The sequence below is a fragment of the Gigantopelta aegis genome, chromosome 8 (genome assembly GCF_016097555.1).
Source record: "Gigantopelta aegis isolate Gae_Host chromosome 8, Gae_host_genome, whole genome shotgun sequence".
Classification (NCBI taxonomy): domain Eukaryota; kingdom Metazoa; phylum Mollusca; class Gastropoda; order Neomphalida; family Peltospiridae; genus Gigantopelta; species Gigantopelta aegis.
Window position 1 is genome coordinate 50490082 of NC_054706.1, and position 20132 is coordinate 50510213.

A 20132-nucleotide genomic window follows, 5' to 3' on the forward strand; every position below is an offset into this window, starting at 1 on the left:
TATCACTTAGAAGATATCTGAGTCTGAATTTACTAAGCCAGATTATGTCCCTTACATGTAACTACATACATGTATATTTACAATACTTAACAGTTGCATTTAAATGAAAAACAGCCCATGGTGTTTTTAAATATTCTATTTATAAACACAATATTTACATCATCTTTATGGCATTTAGAAATATAATTTTGTCATTCAAGCAAACATTTTTAAAAGTTAAATTTTATGATTAATAATTTTAGGACAAACAGGAAAATATTGCATGTAACAATGCTACAGTGTCATGATTAAGATTGCTTTGTTTAATAACACCACTGGAGCACATTGATTTATTAATCATCGGCTACCGGAAATCAAACATTTAGTAATTTTTATACACAGTATTAAGAGAGGAAAGCTGCTACACTTGTTCATTAGTAGAAAGGGATCTTTTATATGCACCATCCCACAGCCAGGATAGCACATGCCACTGTCTTCGATATACCAGTCATGGTGCACTGGCTACAAAGAGAAATAGCCCAATGGGCCCACCAATGGGGATCGATCCCACATGGACCGCGCATCAAGTGAGCACAATACCACTGGGCTATGTCCCACCGTCAAACACATAAACAGAAATAAATTAAGCATTTTTCAGGCCGACCATCTTAAAGGTCCATGCCCAGTCACAAGGAATGTTTGCAATAGTTAACTGAGGTACGTAAATCTCAATTCCACCAGTCGCTCCCGGCTTGTATTTCAGACTTCCTGAGTATCCTAGGAGACTGACTGTTGTATCCATGGCAACCTGTGGATCTGCCAATATGAGGACTGATTCCGGCCATTTTGTAGTGATGGCATAAACTTCAACTCCAAAGGCCCCAGTTTTACTGGTGTACCTGTAATGAAGAACATTAGTGTATCAGAATATGGTACTAATAATATAATAATTAGTGTCAAACATAACAGTAAACTCCATTAACAGTACTTCTATGAAGTAAACAAAGAAAAACCTGGAGCAAATTAGTGAAACAAATTAGTGAAGGAGAAAGAAGGAAGTTACAGTCATGTGACCGGAACAGAAAGAAGGACTCACTGGAAGAATTTTAGGCCATCCCATAGGCTGTTGGGATGTTTGGACCAGACTACTATCCTTAGGAGAATATGCATTTGTTTGAGGCCAGGTGAAGTACGAAAGAATGATATCTTCCATAAAGATATAGCCATACAAATATCATACTCCAAATTAGAGATAAAATACAACATCATTTCTTTAAACCAGCTTTTTCAAACCTACAATACATAAGAATATGTAAAATATGTTCCAGCCAGTGCACCACGACTGGTATATCAAAGGCTGTGGTATGTGCTATCCTGTCTGTGGGATGGTGCATATAAAAGATCCCTTGCTACTAATGTAAAAAATATAGTGGGTTTTCTCTCTATGACTGTTAAAATGGCCATATGATTGACATCCAATAGCCGATGATTAATAAATCAATGTGCTCTAGTGGTGTCATTAAACAAAGCAAACGTTTTATGTAAAAATATGCTTTATTAAAAAAAGAAAAGAAGAAATAATAATAATAAAGTGTCCCAAAATTGTCATGACTGTATTTTACACAGTAGTTATTAGGGGCAGGCCCACCCAGGATATTCTTAAATCGATGATTGACTGCTGCAGTTATCTGGCCCTAGTTATCTAGTATGATCAGTATGACTCTCCCAGCCTCGGTGGTGTCGTGGTTAAACCATCAAACATAAGGCTGGTAGGTACATGGTTCGCAGCCTGGCACCGGCTCCCACCTAGAGCAGAGTTTTAAATACTCAATGGGTAGGTGTAAGGCCACTACACCCTCTTCTCTCTCACTAACCACTAACAATTAACAACTAATCCACTGTCCTGCATGGACAGACAGCCCAGCTTGAACCTTAATTGGATATAAGCACGAAAATAAGTTGAAATGAAATGAAAGTACGACTCTGGTTTGTAATGTTTATAGGTGCACAGCCTTCCAAAATTAGGTCGACTCTGGTTAGTAATATTTATAGGTGCACAGCCTTCCAAAATTAGGTCGACTCTAGTTAGTAATGTTTATAGGTGCACAGCCTTCCAAAATTAGGTCACAATTGCATTACTACCAAACAACTGCATGTACAGTGAAACCTCTCAAAACCAGACCCTCTGTAAACCGGAATTCTCTCAAAACTGGACATTTTTTCATGGTCCTTTTTTAAAAATCAGTACAGAACTTAACCTCTCTAAACCGGATACCTGTTAACACCGGCCATTTCACTCGGTATCGAGGGTGTCCGGATACCTGTTAACACCGGCCATTTTACTCGGTACCGAGGGTGTCCGGATACCTGTTAACACCGGACATTTTACTCGGTACCGAGGGTGTCTGGATACCTGTTAACACCGGCCATTTTACTCGGTACCGACGGTGTCCGGATACCTGTTAACACCGGCCATTTTACTCGGTACCGAGGGTGTCCGGATACCTGTTAACACCGGCCATTTGACTCGGTACCGAGGGTGTCCGGATACCTCTTAGCACCGTCCATTTTACTCGTTTACCGAGGGTGTCCGGATACCTCTTAGCACCGGCCATTTTACTCAGTACCGAGGGTGTCCGGATACCTGTTAACACCGGCCATTTTACTCGGTACCGAGGGTGTCCGGATACCTGTTAACACCGGCCATTTTACTCGGTACCGAGGGTGTCCGGATACCTGTTAACACCGGCCATTTTACTCGGTACCGATGGTGTCCGGATACCTCTTAAAACCGGCCATTTTACTCGGTACCGATGGTGTCCGGATACCTCTTAAAACCGGCCATTTTACTCGGTACCGAGGGTGTCCGGATACCTCTTAGCACCGGCCATTTTACTTGTTTACCGAGGGTGTCCGGATACCTCTTAGCACCGGCCATTTTACTCAGTACCGAGGGTGTCCGGAAACCTCTAAGCACCGGCCATTTTACTCGGTACCGAGGGTGTCCGGATACCTCTAAGCACCAGCCATTTTACTCAGTACCGATTAACACCGGCCATTTTACTCGGTACCGAGGGTGTCCGGATACCTGTTAACACCGGCCATTTTACTCGGTACCGACGGTGTCCGGATACCTGTTAACACCGGCCATTTTACTCGGTACCGATGGTGTCCGGATACCTCTTAAAACCGGCCATTTTACTCGGTACCGAGGGTGTCCGGATACCTCTTAGCACCGGCCATTTTACTCGTTTACCGAGGGTGTCCGGATACCTCTTAGCACCGGCCATTTTACTCAGTACCGAGGGTGTCCGGAAACCTCTAAGCACCGGCCATTTTACTCGGTACCGAGGGTGTCCGGATACCTCTAAGCACCAGCCATTTTACTCAGTACCGATTAACACCGGCCATTTTACTCGGTACCGAGGGTGTCCGGATACCTGTTAACACCGGCCATTTTACTCGGTACCGAGGGTGTCTGGATACCTGTTAACACCGGCCATTTTACTCGGTACCGAGGGTGTCCGGATACCTGTTAACACCGGCCATTTTACTCGGTACCGAGGGTGTCCGGATACCTGTTAACACCGGCCATTTTACTCGGTACCGAGGGTGTCCGGATACCTCTTAACACCGGCCATTTTACTCAGTACCGAGGGTGTCTGGATACCTGTTAACACCGGCCATTTTACTCGGTACCGAGGGTGTCCGGATACCTGTTAACACCGGCCATTTTACTTGGTACCAAGGGTGTCCGGTTTAGAGGGGTTTCATTGTATATACATGAATAACTATACATTTGTACATAGATTATGACTAATAATGTGAATAGAATGTTGGAAATACTTGGTGAAAAGGTTTCAAGACAGGTCATTTTCCCTGAACGTTTCCATCGTTTTTGTCTAAATAGGAACATTTGCTCCAGCACTTAGGGGAATAAGCTGTTGACCTTCTCGACCTCTCATCTCATATGCTTTTTGAACTGTTAGAATTTACTGTATGTACCGATATCTGCCTCTCATCCAATCATCCTTCTGTTGTCTCATATTGTTTTTCCCTACTCTTATCTACGTCAGTGTAATACAAAAAAAGTAGATTTAACTAAAATCTAAAGGGAGACAATTGCATAAAATTTACTCAGGCTATTTAGTAAGTCTGTACTTACCACACCCCAGGTGTCATGGAGTCGTTTTGATATTTCCAAGGCTTGGTGGCGTAAATAGCATCACCGTTCACACCCAGCCATGATCCCATTTGTCGGAGTCGCTCCTCGAAGATTGGTGCAATTGTTCCATAGGAGGTGGGACCTACGTCAACCAGAAGATTCCCACCATAACTACAAAACAAATTTTGTAAATCAAGAACTGAAAGTTTAAGTAACAAAAGGAATGGAATGGGATGGAATGTTCTTCTCCATACTATCTCAGTAATTTCTTATCGGTTAAACTAAAATACTCTACCGCTGGTACCTCACTGTTAAAACATGTGTATGCCTTCTTTTAATATAAACCCGAGGGGGGGGAGGGGGGATTTAGCTTAGTCAGTTGAGTGCTCGGCTGAGGTGCATGTGTCTTGTGTCGCAGGATCGAACCATCTCGGTGGATCCATTCAACAGATTGTTTTTTTTCTCAATCCAACCAGTGCACCATAACTGGTCAAAGGCCATGGTATGTGCTTTCCTGTCTGTGGTGAAGTACATATAAAAAAAAAACCTTGCTACTAATGGAAAAATGTAGTGAGTTTCCTCTCCAAGACCATATGTCGCAATTACCAAATGTTTGACATCCAATAGCCGATGATTAATAAATCAATGTCCTCCGGTGGTGTCGTTAAACAAAATAAACTTCTTCTTTGCTATGTACCCTCCCCACATTTCTGATGCAGGCTGTGAAAGGAAATAAATATTTGTTTAATGACACCTCAGCTATCTGGTGTCCAACACATTGTTGTTTTGTACTTGGTCAAGAAAGAGAAGAAACCCACTGTCACCACATAGGCTAGCCCGAGTGTCCTCTAGCCCTCCCTTGTTTATATGTTGTCAGGAGAGGGCTACAGGACACTCGAGCTACACATAGGCTTCTCTTCTAAACAAGCAGCAAGGAATACTTTATAGGCACATTCCCTACAAACAGGACAGTACATATTATGGCCTTTGATATACCAGTTTATGGGGTACTGCTGGGACAGAAAAAAAACACCTGGAGTCCAACTAGGACAATCCATCTTATGACACATCGCACTTCAGGCGAGTACTCTACCTACTGCACTAGATCCCACCCTGACTATTCTTCTAAAGGACATCTAAACATTGCACAATAATTAGTACTATGATGGATTCCAAGCTGTGAGACTCTGCAAAAGATTTACACCTGACAGCACTTTTTGCGACTCTCACGGAAAAAAGAATATAATGCAACCAATTAAACGCTCAAGAAGAAGGCAGTTTTAGAATTTATTACATGTAGTAGGCAGGAAGTTAACAAGTAAAGTTAGCGTTGTTTATCGACACCACTAGAGCACACTGATTTATCAATCACTGGCTAATGGATGTCATTTTCGACATGTGTCATGTTGGAGAAAACCTGCTACATTTTTCAATTAGCAGAAAGAGATATGTTACATGCACTTTCCCACAAAAGAGACAGCATATACCACAGCTTTTTATACCAGTCATCGGGCACTGGTTGGGACGGGAAAAAGCCCAATCAGAGAATGGGTCCACCGAGGTGATTCGATCCTACGATGCACACACCTCAGGGAAGTGCCCTACTAGCTGACTGAACTAGACACGGCTTGTAGTAGGCAGGATGCACTTCAATTATTGTTTATGCTTGGTAGGTCTACCACATGCTATCCCCTATGCACACACAGTTGAAATAACATTTTAATTAGTGTGTGGGGTGGCTAGATACACTCATTGCCTAAACCACCAATTCTAAAAGTAGACAAATCATTTAAAAAATAAATATAAAACATGAAATAAAGCTTTACAGAGACAACCCCGAAGGAATTTAAAGAGTTAGTTAATAAAATGGTGAGAAGCAATCTTTAGATGAGGATTCTGTTAACTGAGAAAGTTGCATGTTTCTTTGTTGTAACAATTTTGCAGATTTGAAAAACATTTATCAATTGTCTGATGGTCAACCTGCTATAAAATCAAGTTGCTTGACCAAACATTTGGTTGTTGTGGATAATCTTATCACTGATGGCTGATGTACAATGTACAAATGGACTATTTAGACTAAATGAGATCACTAAGGTACAAAACAAGACTGGGATGGTTTATTCTGGCTGCAGGGTCCGATGGCTCTGGTAAACTACCTGACGGTTTCAACCAGCAGAGCAATAAGATCCTCGATGCTATAAAGCTGGTTCACAGTGGCGGGGCGGCGGTATCCCCAGGAATAGCGGTCAATACTCATACAGTTCTCCCATTTCCGAGACTGTAGTTTGCCTGAAAAACAAAATTAGGACTTTCTGTTTAGTAATGCAAACAATGGGCAAAATAACAATTTTATAATAATAATAATAATTTGTAATTTTAAAAACAGATTTAAAAAAAAACAAAATTAATGTGCCTAATGTAAATTTTGCATCATTAAAATTATTTATATTTCAACTATAGCTTGTATCTTTTGGCAGATGCTTTAAATGATCTCTCCTCTGTTTTTTGCTAATAAAATTAAAAAATTGTCCCCGCAAAAAAGTAAATACCCTTCTGTTCCAAGTCCAACCACTGGCCATGCCAGAGATTAGGCTTAGAATAGAAGTGCCTGAACCGTAACTGTATATATTAGTGAGGAATATACATAGAGTTTAAACAAGCAAAAATTAAAGTTTGTTTTGTTTAACAACACTGCTAGCACACATTGATTTATTAATCATCAGCTAGTGGATGTCAAACATTTTTGAGAAATATTGCTCCAAATATTTATAGAGAGACATCCCCTCAGATAAACCAAAAGTACTACCTTGTGTACCTTTTGACATAACGAACAACAATTTTAAAAAACACAGTACAATAATATGGACTAACCTGGATTGAATTTATCTTTACAGTTTAAGAAACCTCCATGCTTGCACGGTGTATTGGATCCCCACCGGTCATTTACAACAACTGTGTCCTTTACTGGGCTGTTCAATATAAAAAACACAGATTCATCAAACATATGTTACCCTGAAGCAATAGTCATCAGAAGATGCCAGCAGTAAAAATATGTATGAGATGTTAATAACCACGGTAATCAGAGACCTCGCTGTTTCAGGGAGCTATCACTCTCACTCTCCATCATTCTCCTGGGACTCCGGCGCGATTTAGCTCATTCAGTTATCACTCTCGCTCTCCATCATTCTCCTGAGACTGGCACGATTTAGCTCATTCAGTTATCACTCTCACTCTCCATCATTCTCCTGAGACTCCGCACGATTTAGCTCATTCAGTTATCACTCTCACTCTCCATCATTCTCCTGAGACTCCGGCGCGATTTAGCTCAATCAGTTATCACTCTCACTCTCCATCATTCTCCTGAGACTCCGGCGCGATTTAGCTCAATCAGTTATCACTCTCACTCTCCATCATTCTCCTGAGACTCCGGCGCGATTTAGCTCATTCAGTTATCACTCTCGCTCTCCATCATTCTCCTGAGACTCCGGCACGATTTAGCTCATTCAGTTATCACTCTCGCTCTCCATCATTCTCCTGAGACTCCGGCGGGATTTATCTCATTCAGTTATCACTCTCGCTCTCCATCATTCTCCTGAGACTCCGGCGGGATTTAGCTCATTCAGTTATCACACTCGCTCTCCATCATTCTCCTGAGACTCCGGCGCGATTTATCTCATTCAGCTATCATTTTGGAAAATTGACCCCTTCTAGGGCTGTTCTGAGGTGTTTTCTGCTGGCTAGCCGAGCTCCTTTCTGACAAAATATTTTTCGCCTTAATTATTGTGACTAAACTGAACAAATGGTATATAGATACAATATAACTTTATTGGTCAAATTTCTTAATTCAAGTACAAATAATGAACATGAATAAAAACAATGGTGCCACTGATGGTATTCCAACAAGTCTTTAATGGTCTAAAATTTCCCAAAAACACTACGCCGTGTATCGCTCGATCCATCGACAAATTCAATTGCGATATCTCGTGCAGTGCACTCGGCAAGACGATTTCTGTGCACATGACAGACCATCACGTGGTTGAGACGCTGCTGGGTCATAGTGCTCCGGAGCCACGTTTTCACCCTGCGAAGTGCGCTGAATGAACGCTCGGCAGAGCACGAACTTGCAGGCGATACCAGAAGGAGATGTAGTAGGGTTGACACTTGCGGAAACAACTTTCTAACTTCTGGTACCATACTGCGAAATGTGATGCGCACATTGTCCACGCTGGAGTGCTCGTACTGTCGGCAGAAGAATGTCAGCTCCTGCTGCAGTGATTCAGACAGTTCGGGGTAGCGAGAAACAACGTCTTCGTCTACGACACCGGTGGTGAGCATGTCGGACAACTGCTTGTATGAGGTCAAGTCCGTAGAGGTGAAGAAGGCATCAATGTTAGCAACAGCACTGTCAACTGCCGCCACATACTGCACACGGAAGAACTCCTCTGAGCTGGTGTGCGTGTGGGATTTTTAGCCGTCATTGTATCGTCGTGGAATTTTCCGAGTGCGCGGCAAGGAGATTGGCTCAATGTTCAGTTCTAGAATTTTGTCAGTTGCCGTCTCAAAAATTGCGTGGAACTCCATATTTATGTCGCGCCGATATAACAGAAGGTTCTTGCTAACAACAGATGCAGCAGCTAGCATCCCATCAACAGTTGTCTCTGCCCCTTGTAGCACTGTGTTGAATTTTTCGAGGCATTCGATCACTGGGAGAGATGCAACCAGACCAAGTACACATTTCGCGGTAGACAGGAGGCTGTGAATGCCGTTAGCCCTCGACGCTGTGCTGCTGCCAAATGTAGATGATGCCTCATTCAGTGCCTCCAGCACGTGTGCGTAGTTGCTAAGGACGGCTCTAACGGCAATCCCACGTGACAGCCAGCGTGTTGGACAAAGCGGCTTCAGGCTTGAAGGGGAAGGGCTATCATCCATAACTTGCAGATCGAGGTACAAATTTTTAAATTTGCCTGATGAGTTGTAGAAGCCGCCCAGTTCCTGCACCACGTTAAGAGCATCACGAAGGAACGGTGCACTCTCGGTGGCCTTCGCACAGATGAGGTGCGTGATGTGTGCACCGCAATGCGTGTAGTTTGCCAGTGGTTGTACTTTCTTGATCAGTGCTTGGCAGCCTTGGTATTTGCCCGACATATTGCTGGCTCCGTCATACGTTTGCGCTCTCAGATGCGTGATTGGGAGGTTGAGTCTGAGCAACGCGTCTTGCAGCATATTGCTGAGGCTGGCACCAGTCGTCTCAGATACGCTGTACAGACCGATAAAGTCCTCGTGAACGTCGTAAGCATCGTTTATATATCGCACGCATATTGCCTCCTGTTCAACGCCTTGGATGTCTTGGGTTCCGTCGACAATGACTGCAAAAAGGCCCACGTTCTTGCAAATATTTCGCAGCACCATGTGTGCCATGATTTTTAACAGTTCGTTTTGCACGGCAACGCTTGTGTATGAAGTTGTGCGTGTCAACCACCTCTGTAACATGACGTCATCGTTGCTCCGCAGCTCTAACAACTTCATGAAGTTACCGTCGCTTGACTCTTTGCCGCGTATTGCCAGTCCCTGCTGCGCTAGATACTGGACGGTCGTCACAATCTTCAGCAGAGCGTTGCGCGCCTTCATTTGTTCTTCAAGATGGTGCGTACTTAACTGTGCGTCAACGTCGTTGTTGGAAGACTGGAATTTCAGGTTGCTATGAGAAATCATATGTGCAGATGTCTTTTCGTGGATTTTGAATTTCTCAATTGCCTTCTTCCAGTTGCAAAATCCCTTGGAAACAAATGTGTCCTCTGAACACCGCGCCATGCCGGCCAAGTCCATGCATGCTGCTTTAGCACAAGTAAAGCAGAGTACTCCGCTAACGTTAGCGTCAAAGTGGAGCCATGGAAAGCTATCGAACCACACGCGCTGAAAACATAGCGTTCGTTTAGCGAGCCGTTGCACCGGCATGCAGTTGACGTCCCGTGGCTGGTACGGCACTGGCGGTAAGATGGGCAACCGTGTCTGAGAAGTGACTCTTTTCTCTGTTTTTTCTTTAACATCTTCACCAACAACTTCGACATTTGAATCCGGTGTCGTCCCTACTCGCAACAGAGTCTGGGCATGGCGTGGTATGGCAGTGAAGAACTTTTTAATGTCCATGGTAGTTTTTCTACGGTATACTATCTCCGTTAGCGTTTCGTCCTGGACGATGCAGTTTGCCAAACAACCTGCGTGTAATTCATCAAATTCGAATTGTTGTATCAAATAGCATGTCAAAATAACCGGATATAAGCCTGTGGGTACAATGATAATTGACGAATACATTGTATGCAAAATATTCGTTATTAGATTCCTGGAGACTGGAATAGTTGTTTTTCCGACGATATAACCACGGCCGGTCTATAACAACTAAACTAGTGACCATCATCTACCTAGCGCGCATGCGCTATTGGTAGTTTGATCCGATGTCCTTGTTTCAAAATAAAATAAACGCATTTTTTTCAGAATAAAAAAAAAAAAAATAATAATTAAACAATATTATTTACTTGACAAATTAACAAATATCGCTAGTAACCATTATTTATATAACTTTCGTTCTGTCTTTCCTTTACGTGTTTTATTTTATTATTAATTTCAAATGTCTTTCATTGGGTTTTTCAAATTATAAAAAAGTAGACGCCAGTACTGAACATTTCTGGTGTTACATTTTTATAGACTTTCTGCCCCAACACTTGGGTATAATTATTTCAAATTACACATCACTACCTAAGTTTATAGATTGATATTTCTATTGATGATGAAAGGAGAGAGAGAGAGAGAGAGAGAGAGAGAGAGAGAGAGAGAGAGAGAGAGAGAGAGAGAGAGAGAGAGAGAGAGAACATATATATTATTATTCAAAATAGCATATATGTCCCCCGTCCCCCACCGATTGACGCCCATGCAGGACAGTACATACCATAGCCTTTCATGTACCAGTTGTAGGGCATCTATCACTGTGAGGCATCTATTCTATAATCCATCACTTCTTGGACTATAGTACTTTACAAGTACAACCTGTCCCTTGATTGTTTCAAAACATCTATGTAACAGAGTTGATAAAAGATTATTTAATAACAGACCCTAAGAATTTAAAATTTGCATAACATGTATATACATGTTTTCCTTAGTAAATCACCTTTCATTATAGAGCCAGGCCAAGAAGATTGTGGAATTCCAGTACCAGTCTGGGGCCATCCAGTCTCCGTCAGACCATAAAATATCAGGCTTGTACATGTTGACAATTTCATACAGCTCAGGAAGGGTTTTTCTCTGAAATGTAAAATAAAAACATTATTAACTACCACGATATTGATTACCATGATATTGATTAGCATATTGACTACCAAGAAATTGATTACCATGATATTAACTACCAAGAAATTGATTACCACGATATTGATTACCAAGAAATTGATTAGCATATTGATTACCATATTGACTACCAAGAAATTGATTACCATGATATTGAATACCAAGAAATTGATTAGCATATTGATTACCTAGAAATTGATCACCACGATACTGATTACCTTGATATTGACTACCAAGAAATTGATTACCATGATATTGATTACCATGATATTGACTACCATGGTCCACCATTTCAATTTCCATGATCCATGATTATTTCCACTCTTAAAGTTACTAACTGGAAATTATTTTGCTTTTTGTTTTAACCCATGTTTGAAATTCACATATTATCTAGAACAAATTATTGAAAAGTGACAATTAGCCTATATACTGACTTTAACCAAGCATTTGTTTTACATGAAACCTGTTTATACCTGTTTAAGTGCAGGGAATTATGCAGGGGAGGGAGTCAGCCAAGTTAATCATAATTTGTTTCATTAAATACTAGTATATGCAAAGATCCACCCAATGTTAGCAGATTAAGATCAATTATTTCTCTGTATGCTACTTTGAAAAAACAACAAGCATTTTCAGGGCCCAACAACTTTTATTATCTCCTACTGTATATAAGCTCAAAGGCCATAACTAAGCAAATAAATAAGTAAATCGCCATGAAAGTCAAACTTGATCTGTAACAGTACATAATATTAATAAAGCTATACACAAATATCTTGAACCATTGCAAAAAAAAGTCTGGAAAACATATTTTCACCTCCTAAGTTCAAGGGCCATAACTCTGTCAAAAATGAGTAAATCGCCATAAAAGTCAAACTTGGTCTGTAACAATTCATGATAAGACATATAGACAAAAGGATGGTGAAGAAACCTATAGTCCCCTCCGGTTGGACCGATAAGAGGCTAAAAATAAAGCCTTTCTGTATATATGTAGGCCTACATGTACATATGAATGCTGTATATACCGTACCATAACAAAGTCATTTGTCTGAAATTTATTAGCTTGATCCTTCTCAAACAGTGGGTTGTACCACTCAAACAGTGAATGATACAAGCCAAAGTGAATGTTGGTTCGGTTTCGAATTGCAGAAGCCAGTGCACCTGTCAACAAACATTGAAGAAATTCAACAAATGAAAAAATATATCTTCAGTAAATGTAAAACCCATCTTCTGAATATAAAATAAAACACTTGGTTTGCATCTCCCTCCAACCAACCCCCTCCCACACACATACACACACACCCCAAAAAACATCACAAAAACCCCCAAGAATACTCCCTTTAAAAAAAAAAAAAAAAAAAAAAAAAAAAAAAAAAACCCAAAATACAGATGTTGAAATGCTTCGACTTTGTTTTTCATATAGCCCAGTGGTAAAGCACTTGCTTAATGCACAGTCAGTCTAGGATCGATCCCTGTCAGTGGCCCCATTGGGCTATTTCTCATTTCAGCCAGTGCACCATCACTGGTATATCAAAGGTTGTGGTAAGTGCTATCCTGTTTGTGGGATGGTACATATAACAGATCCCTTGCTATTAATGGAAAAATGTAGTGGCTTTCCTCGCTAAGACTATATATTAAAAGTACAAAATATTTGACATCCAATAACTGATGATTAAAAATCAATGTGCTGTAGTGGTGTCGTTAAACTAAATCAAACTTGATTTTAAAAAAATCCTTTTAAGATAACTTTCCTACTTGTGTCTTAGCATTCATTCTGGTGTTTACATATTCACCAAAATTCTCAATTTTTAATTAATAAAAGGAAAGCTTATTTAATGTATAGCATATTTGACTTACTTTGACATTTTGTCTAAATAAAGCCATTTACAGGAAATAATAAACATGATGTGTCAGATAAAGAAAATTATTAAAGTTAACGATATATTCTAACTGATTAAATTTAAAATATACACTTCGTACTGCAGTTTTGATCTTTTCTTCTAGTTTGACTACTTTTTCATGTTTAGCTACTTTTCTAGCTCAGTCAGTAAAGTGCTTGCCTGAAGTGCTTGGGTCAAAGGATCAAATCCCTTCAGTGGACCCATTCTTTGACTAGGTTATTTTTTTCACATTCCAGCCAGTAACCCAGAACTGCTATATTAATGTTTGACATGCAATAGTCAATGATTAATTAATCAATCTGCTCTAGTCATTAAACAAAACAGATTTTAAATTTGTATATGTATATGTACTTCATATTAAAACAAAAAGGAAGTGTTATAGTTTAACTATTTTACTTTTTGGCAAATGCAAATGACTGTGAAATACAGATATACTAGCCATGCTTGTCCTCCTTTTCTAAACTTAAAATTAACACTGCATTTATACCAGGAAACAAATATTGTAAAATACTATAAAATATATGATACTTTATTCCGAACCTACGAGATCCTGTTTAGGGCCCACATCCATAGCATTCCAGTTAAATGAATATTTGGATGGCCAACTTGTAAAACCTTCATGGTGTTTGGTCATATGAACAACATATCTGCAAAAACAAAACAAAAAGAAAATGTCAACAGCATACATCATTTCAGGGATGTGAGAGGAGCTGGAACCTAAAAAGCTTACTGCGGCCAGGGTCCAGGGGCTGCTCAAGGGCCCCTGAAGGAAAATTGTGACTATTGCAACCACTGGAACTGCCAAAAATTGCATTCAATGCTAACAAATCTTAACTGGTTATAACCTAATATATACTGTACACATCATAAACTTGAAACAGTGAAAACATGGAAATGAACCTTGTGTGGTCAACATGTTTTTTTGTTTTCTTAGACGAAATGGAAAAGCGCATTTACACGTTTCCACGTAGCTCTCACATCCCTGATCTTTTACATATTGATTAATGTATGGTTTTCAAAAACTGTGGTGCTAGGATGAGATTTACGAAGTGGTGGGACGGGGGTAAGTCAGGGATTTATCCAGAATATGGCTGATGGGATTGGGAAAATTAGCACGAGTAAGTCATACTTGGAATATGTTTTCAGTATGTAGTACACTAACGGGTACTGTAAATTAATCTTTATTACAAAAGACATAATTAAATATTTATATTTTGGAAATTTTCAGTACAGAATTTATGAATTTTCAGTGATATTTTCTTTTGGGAAGTGTCCTATGTTTGGACCCACAGAACAATCAAAATGTCTTAATTTTTCAAAGGCAAAACATAGTAATACTGGATCACAAAATATGAACACTATGTTGCTTTTATAGAACAAAATGTTGAAACAAGTATTGTCTATAGCCTCTATTAGAAACATACTTATCTGCCCTTGATTTGCACAGCGCTAAGCGGCCCCAGTGAGCCACTAATTTATTTCCGACGCATTCACGGTCCAGTCGCTTGCAACAAAGGCCCTTTCTTACTACTGAATTGTGGAGTAGTTGTCGACTTGTTTTTTATTTTTTGACATTAATAAAAGTTTTCTATTACTATTATTGTTTGTCAGATTGTGTGCAAGTACAGCGAGTCCAGTGTCACTGTCAGACAAGGTGTAACAGACATAGTGTAACGGACACAACTTCATACGTAATTTAATAGTTAGATCGACTATCTACCTGCAAGTATTAATATTATGCACAACCATTAAGCATTCCATAGTATATATATATATATATATATATATATCAGACATGGGGTAATCGTAATCAGTAATCGTAATCGATTACATATTTTCATGTAATTGTAATCGTAATCGATTACTCTGAGAATACCATGTAATCGTAATCGTAATCGTAATCGATTACATTGCTAATGTAATCGTAATTTATGATTACTTCCGTGATTACTACACTAGGATTAAAGTTTCAAACTGTATGAACTTGCACTTTTTTATGATTGCAGAGTTTTATATATTAATCATTATTATAGCATCCTTCAATATGCATGTATCTTTAAAGGGACATTCCTGAGTTTGCTGCAATGTTTAAGATGTTATCGACTAACAGAGACTTTTAAACGATTGTAATTAAATATCAAATATATTATTCTGCATACAATATTAGTAGCTGTATATTAATCATGTTTCTGATCGTTCTAATATTTGTACTGGGTTAAATTCCATTTTATTTCCTAAATCCAGTTTGGGCTTCTTACAAATATTAAGACGACCAAAAACACATTGAATATACAGACACTAATATTCTAAACAAGAAAATATATTTAATGTGTAACTTTAATTGTAGAAACCGGCCTCGGTGGCGTCGTGGCAGGCCATCGGTCTACAGGCTGGTAGGTACTGGGTTCGGATCCCAGTCGAGGCATGGGATTTTTAATCCAGATACCGACTCCAAACCCTGAGTGAGTGCTCCGCAAGGCTCAGTGGGTAGGTGTAAACCACTTGCACCGACCAGTGATCCATAACTGGTTCAACAAAGGCCATGGTTTGTGCTATCCTGTCTGTGGGAAGCGCAAATAAAAGATCCCTTGCTGCCAATCGGAAGAGTAGCCCATGTAATGGCGACAGCGGGTTTCCTCTCAAACTCTGTGTGGTCCTGAACCATATGTCTGACGCCATATAACCGTAAATAAAATGTGTTGAGTGCGTCGTTAAATAAAAACACTTCTTTCTTTCTTTAATTGTTGAAATATTTTATTAGCGGAAACATCTTACAATGCAGCAAACTCAGGAATGTCTCTTTAAAGCAATAAAGTTATTACCTACTAGCAATGTAAACAAAGTATGTAAGTTAGACAAATATTTATACAAAATAATATTAAGGCGCGAATCTATGGTTACTTAGTTTTAAATAGAGTTCTGTACACATATTATCATATTTTCCTTAACTGTTTTATGCCAACACCATTGAAGAAGTAAACTGAATAGAACTACACATATAATGTCAAGTGAATCAGTTAATTTACAAGTTGACTGAAATAATTGATTCTCCAGAAGTCACGCGGCAAGAAAGTGCTGGAGCAAAATATTTACTGAACCGGTAGAACACTAAAGAAATATCCTATTCTTTTAATCTTTCTTTTTTTAATTTGTGGGTTATATTACTTTATATCAATGGTGACCTAAAACTGTAACGATTGTAGTGATGCTTTGGAGAGAGGGGATATATATGTTAAATAACTTATTGCTGTGTGTCGATTTGGCTGCACAGTCAAGCTAGCTTACAGACAAGAGATTAAGGTTGTGCACTGTCCGTCTGCAGTCATTAAGACTAACAAAAGCAGAGTCTGCCACAGTAGGGCCTACAACCGATCGCATTCAATACTTTTGATGTATTGTCAAATAATCATAGTTGACAACTCGGACCTTTGATAACTGTAAACTGTATGTATTGTTTTATGCGACACTGAACTAGAGCAGTTCGGCGATTAAAGGGGCATGCTTTGGTTTCTTTTAACAGCTTGGGGATTAACGCACATGTAATTATGTTTTGTCGTTAAATATAATAATATGTTTTAAATATTCATGTAATAAGTAAAGTTTGTTTTGTTTAACGACACTACTATAATTTGATCTTGGTAACATCACCTCAAAAATTGTTCATATTTGTGAAAATGTAATCATGATTATAATCATAATTACTGGGCAGTGCAATCATAATCGATTACTATTATTTTCCTTGTAATCGTAATCATGACATTCTTAAGTATCACTTACTTTTGTCATGTAATATCGCCCCATGTCTCATATATATATATATACACACATACACACTATATGTACATAGATAAAACGTTTTTTTAAATGTGCGTGTTCTTCTGGGTTATGTTTTTGACTGTGCGTGTACTGGTGTGTGGGCTTGTTCTGTAGGCTATATTGTTTATTTGGGGGCAGATCTGTCGTTGTTACTGCAGTTTTCTTTGGGTGGGGGAGGTAAAATTGTTGAAGGGGGTATTTTTAAAATATTATGTTTTTTTTTGTTTTACCTGCCATTTACGCTTATAATCATGTATACAACTTCATTTTAACATTTAACCTTAAATAATCGGCATGCAAGACTAACATAAATATGTTTACACATATATTTTGATGTTTTTAGTTTAAATTATATATTTAGCTGTTATTACAGCAAAAAAATTACACTTTAGGCCTATTATGCAATGTATATAGGCCTAATTAATTTGCAGCAAACGAAATATTTAGTCAAACAGGCGCGTGTGCAGGAAATTGTGTAGAGGAAGTCTAGACTGGCTAGTGGTGTTTTTGGGGGAGGGGTCGAGTCATGCGTCCCCGGAAATACATTGAAAAAAACAACACAAAAAACAGGTGGGGAAGGGCACTCTTCTGATCGGAATAGCACATACTATATAGTCTGTCCCATCCTCCTACAAAAATGTAGTTTTTATAAATAATTTACGTTTGGTTTGACGTAAAAATAAAATTAAGTGTTTTGGAAATAACAAAAATATAGTATTTTTTGTCTGTAATATAGGAAACACGCGGCTCAGAAATAAATAACTTGTAGTAAATTCCATAGTATGAAAAAATGTGTTCCCAGTGATCTATTACAACTGTGTTACTGTCACACAATTAATGGAAACTGTAGGTGTGTTTTTATGTTTAAATGAAATTATGATAATTATTGTGAAATTCAGGGGAGATAACTAGAAGCGATAATGAACTTCCGCTTTCTTTATAAGGCAAACCGGCAAGTCGTGTATTGCAGCTTTGGTAAAAAAAAATCTAAATTTTCCATGCAAGAAAACCAAAACAATTAGGGTGGGTGACAGCTCGCTAGATTCATCTCCTATATTTAACACATGGTCAGTTATAACAAAACGCAATTTCATCAACATAATTTTTACCGGTATCATTCTTTATTTTCAAAGCAAAGGTCGAGACATTTATGATGTCAGGGGCTGGCATGCATAAATAGCTGAATATTCACAAACAACTGGTCATCGTCCATATTTGCTGTAAGCGGAACGCGGTCTGACTATTTACCCCAAGACACCACCAAGATACCCCAAGACTCCATAAATATTTTAAAAAATTAATTAAAATGTACTATTTTATAAAATATTCAGTGGAAAATGAAGTAAAAGAATTAATTTTAAGCCTTAATGGTGAAGTTAATGACAGCTGATTGCTAAGGGAGATAATCGACTATTTACCCCCAAGACTCCGCAAGATACCCCCAAGACACACACGATACCTCAAAAACATATATATATATATATATACAAAAGAATTAATTTTCTGCCTTAATGACATCCGATTGCTAAGGGAGATAATCGACCTTTTACCCCAAGACACCACAATCTGTGTGTGTGTCTGTCTGTTAAGGCTTAAAATTAATTCTTTTACGTCATTTTCCACTAAATATTTTATAAAATAGTGCATTTTAATTAATTAAAAAATATATTTATGGAGTCTTGGGTATCTGGGTGGTGTTTTGGGGTATCTTAGGTTGTCTTGGGGGTAAATAGTCGGACCCACCGGAACGCGCCAGAGTTCAGAGTAATTAGAGGACGTAACTCTGCCTAATTTTTCTCGCTAATTTTTAATAGAGGCTATAACTAACCCCAACCCTAAACTACCAAATATTGTTAGGGGGTGCGGGCGGAAATTAGGCTATACCCCACGCGTCTTGGATAATAAATCTCGAACAGCCCCTGAAGCAGAAAATGTTTCATACGAACCGGGCTCCGGCAGCCTGGAAAATATCCGCCCACTTATTGGGATCAAAGAACTCTGCCTGGAACATCGGGGCGAAGTCTGCATACGTGAAATCGGGTCTGTAGTTCTGCTGCATAAACGCCACCACGCTTGGTGTCCCGGTCACCCACTGTTCCCAAAACCACTCCGTAGTGAAACTCGGAACAGAGAAAACACCCCATGTGAGCATAATTCCGATCTTCCCTTCGTCGTACCAGGATGGCAGGGGTCTGGAGTCGATGGATTTCCAGTTCGGTTCATAGTGTATGGCGCTGATTAACAAAAATAGCGAACAAATTACCACCAGTGTAAAATTGTTACTTGTATTGATAGACATAGTTGTCTGTCTATTGAATTGTTTTAGTCACGTGTTGCATACAGACCTGTCAACCTTTAGTCAAGAGAAAGCAGGAGGTGTGTGTTGAAAAAGCAATTTGCATAGGTAGGGTATACTTCACGACAAGGAACGACACAGTTGATAATCGTCGAATGGATCTCAATATTTAGCGCAACGAAGAAGGTTGTTTTGTTTAACGACATCACTAGAGCACATTGATTAACTAATCATCGGCTATTTGATGTCAATTATTTGGTAATTCTGATTCGCAGTCAACAGAGGAAACCCGCTACATTTTTCCAAATGCAGCAAGGGATTTTTTATATGGGTCATTCTACAGAAAGTGTCACTTTTATGTCCCGGGACAATTTCTTTTTTATTTATATACAAAAAACTAAATTTGTTGGCTTTAACGATACACCTTACTAATAATATCATCCTGTCATAGCATTTTTTTTCTCTCTGGTAATCAGGTTTGATAGAGATTTTATTCGAGATTAGTGTAAAATGTCATTGGTGTTACCTGTCCCAAGCACAACACTATACATAACATGCACTGTTAAACTATTTAACAGAAGACGTAACACTGAATACCTTTAATGTAATACGTACTGATGGCCGACTTACTCACTAAAGAAGG

At 39.1% G+C, this 20132-nt stretch overlaps 1 protein-coding gene across 2 annotated transcripts; it reads right to left on the reverse strand.

Annotated features, from left to right (window-relative positions):
- Positions 1 to 499: 499 nt before the first annotated feature.
- Positions 500 to 19535, reverse strand: LOC121379158 (alpha-L-fucosidase-like). 2 transcript variants are annotated; one of them, XM_041507653.1, is made up of 8 exons: positions 19140 to 19535; positions 13918 to 14024; positions 12507 to 12637; positions 11307 to 11440; positions 7016 to 7113; positions 6301 to 6433; positions 4145 to 4315; positions 500 to 878 (listed from the first exon to the last, which is right to left on the reverse strand). In XM_041507653.1, the coding sequence occupies exons 1-8, from the start codon at positions 19490 to 19492 to the stop codon at positions 623 to 625; spliced, it is 1383 nt and encodes a 460-aa protein (XP_041363587.1). In that variant the 5' UTR covers positions 19493 to 19535; the 3' UTR covers positions 500 to 622. The 2 variants fall into 2 exon arrangements, with proteins under 2 accessions (XP_041363587.1, XP_041363588.1); XM_041507654.1 differs by lacking the exon at positions 12507 to 12637 and having other exon boundaries at positions 13922 to 14024.
- Between the last annotated feature and the right edge of the window lie 597 nt (positions 19536 to 20132).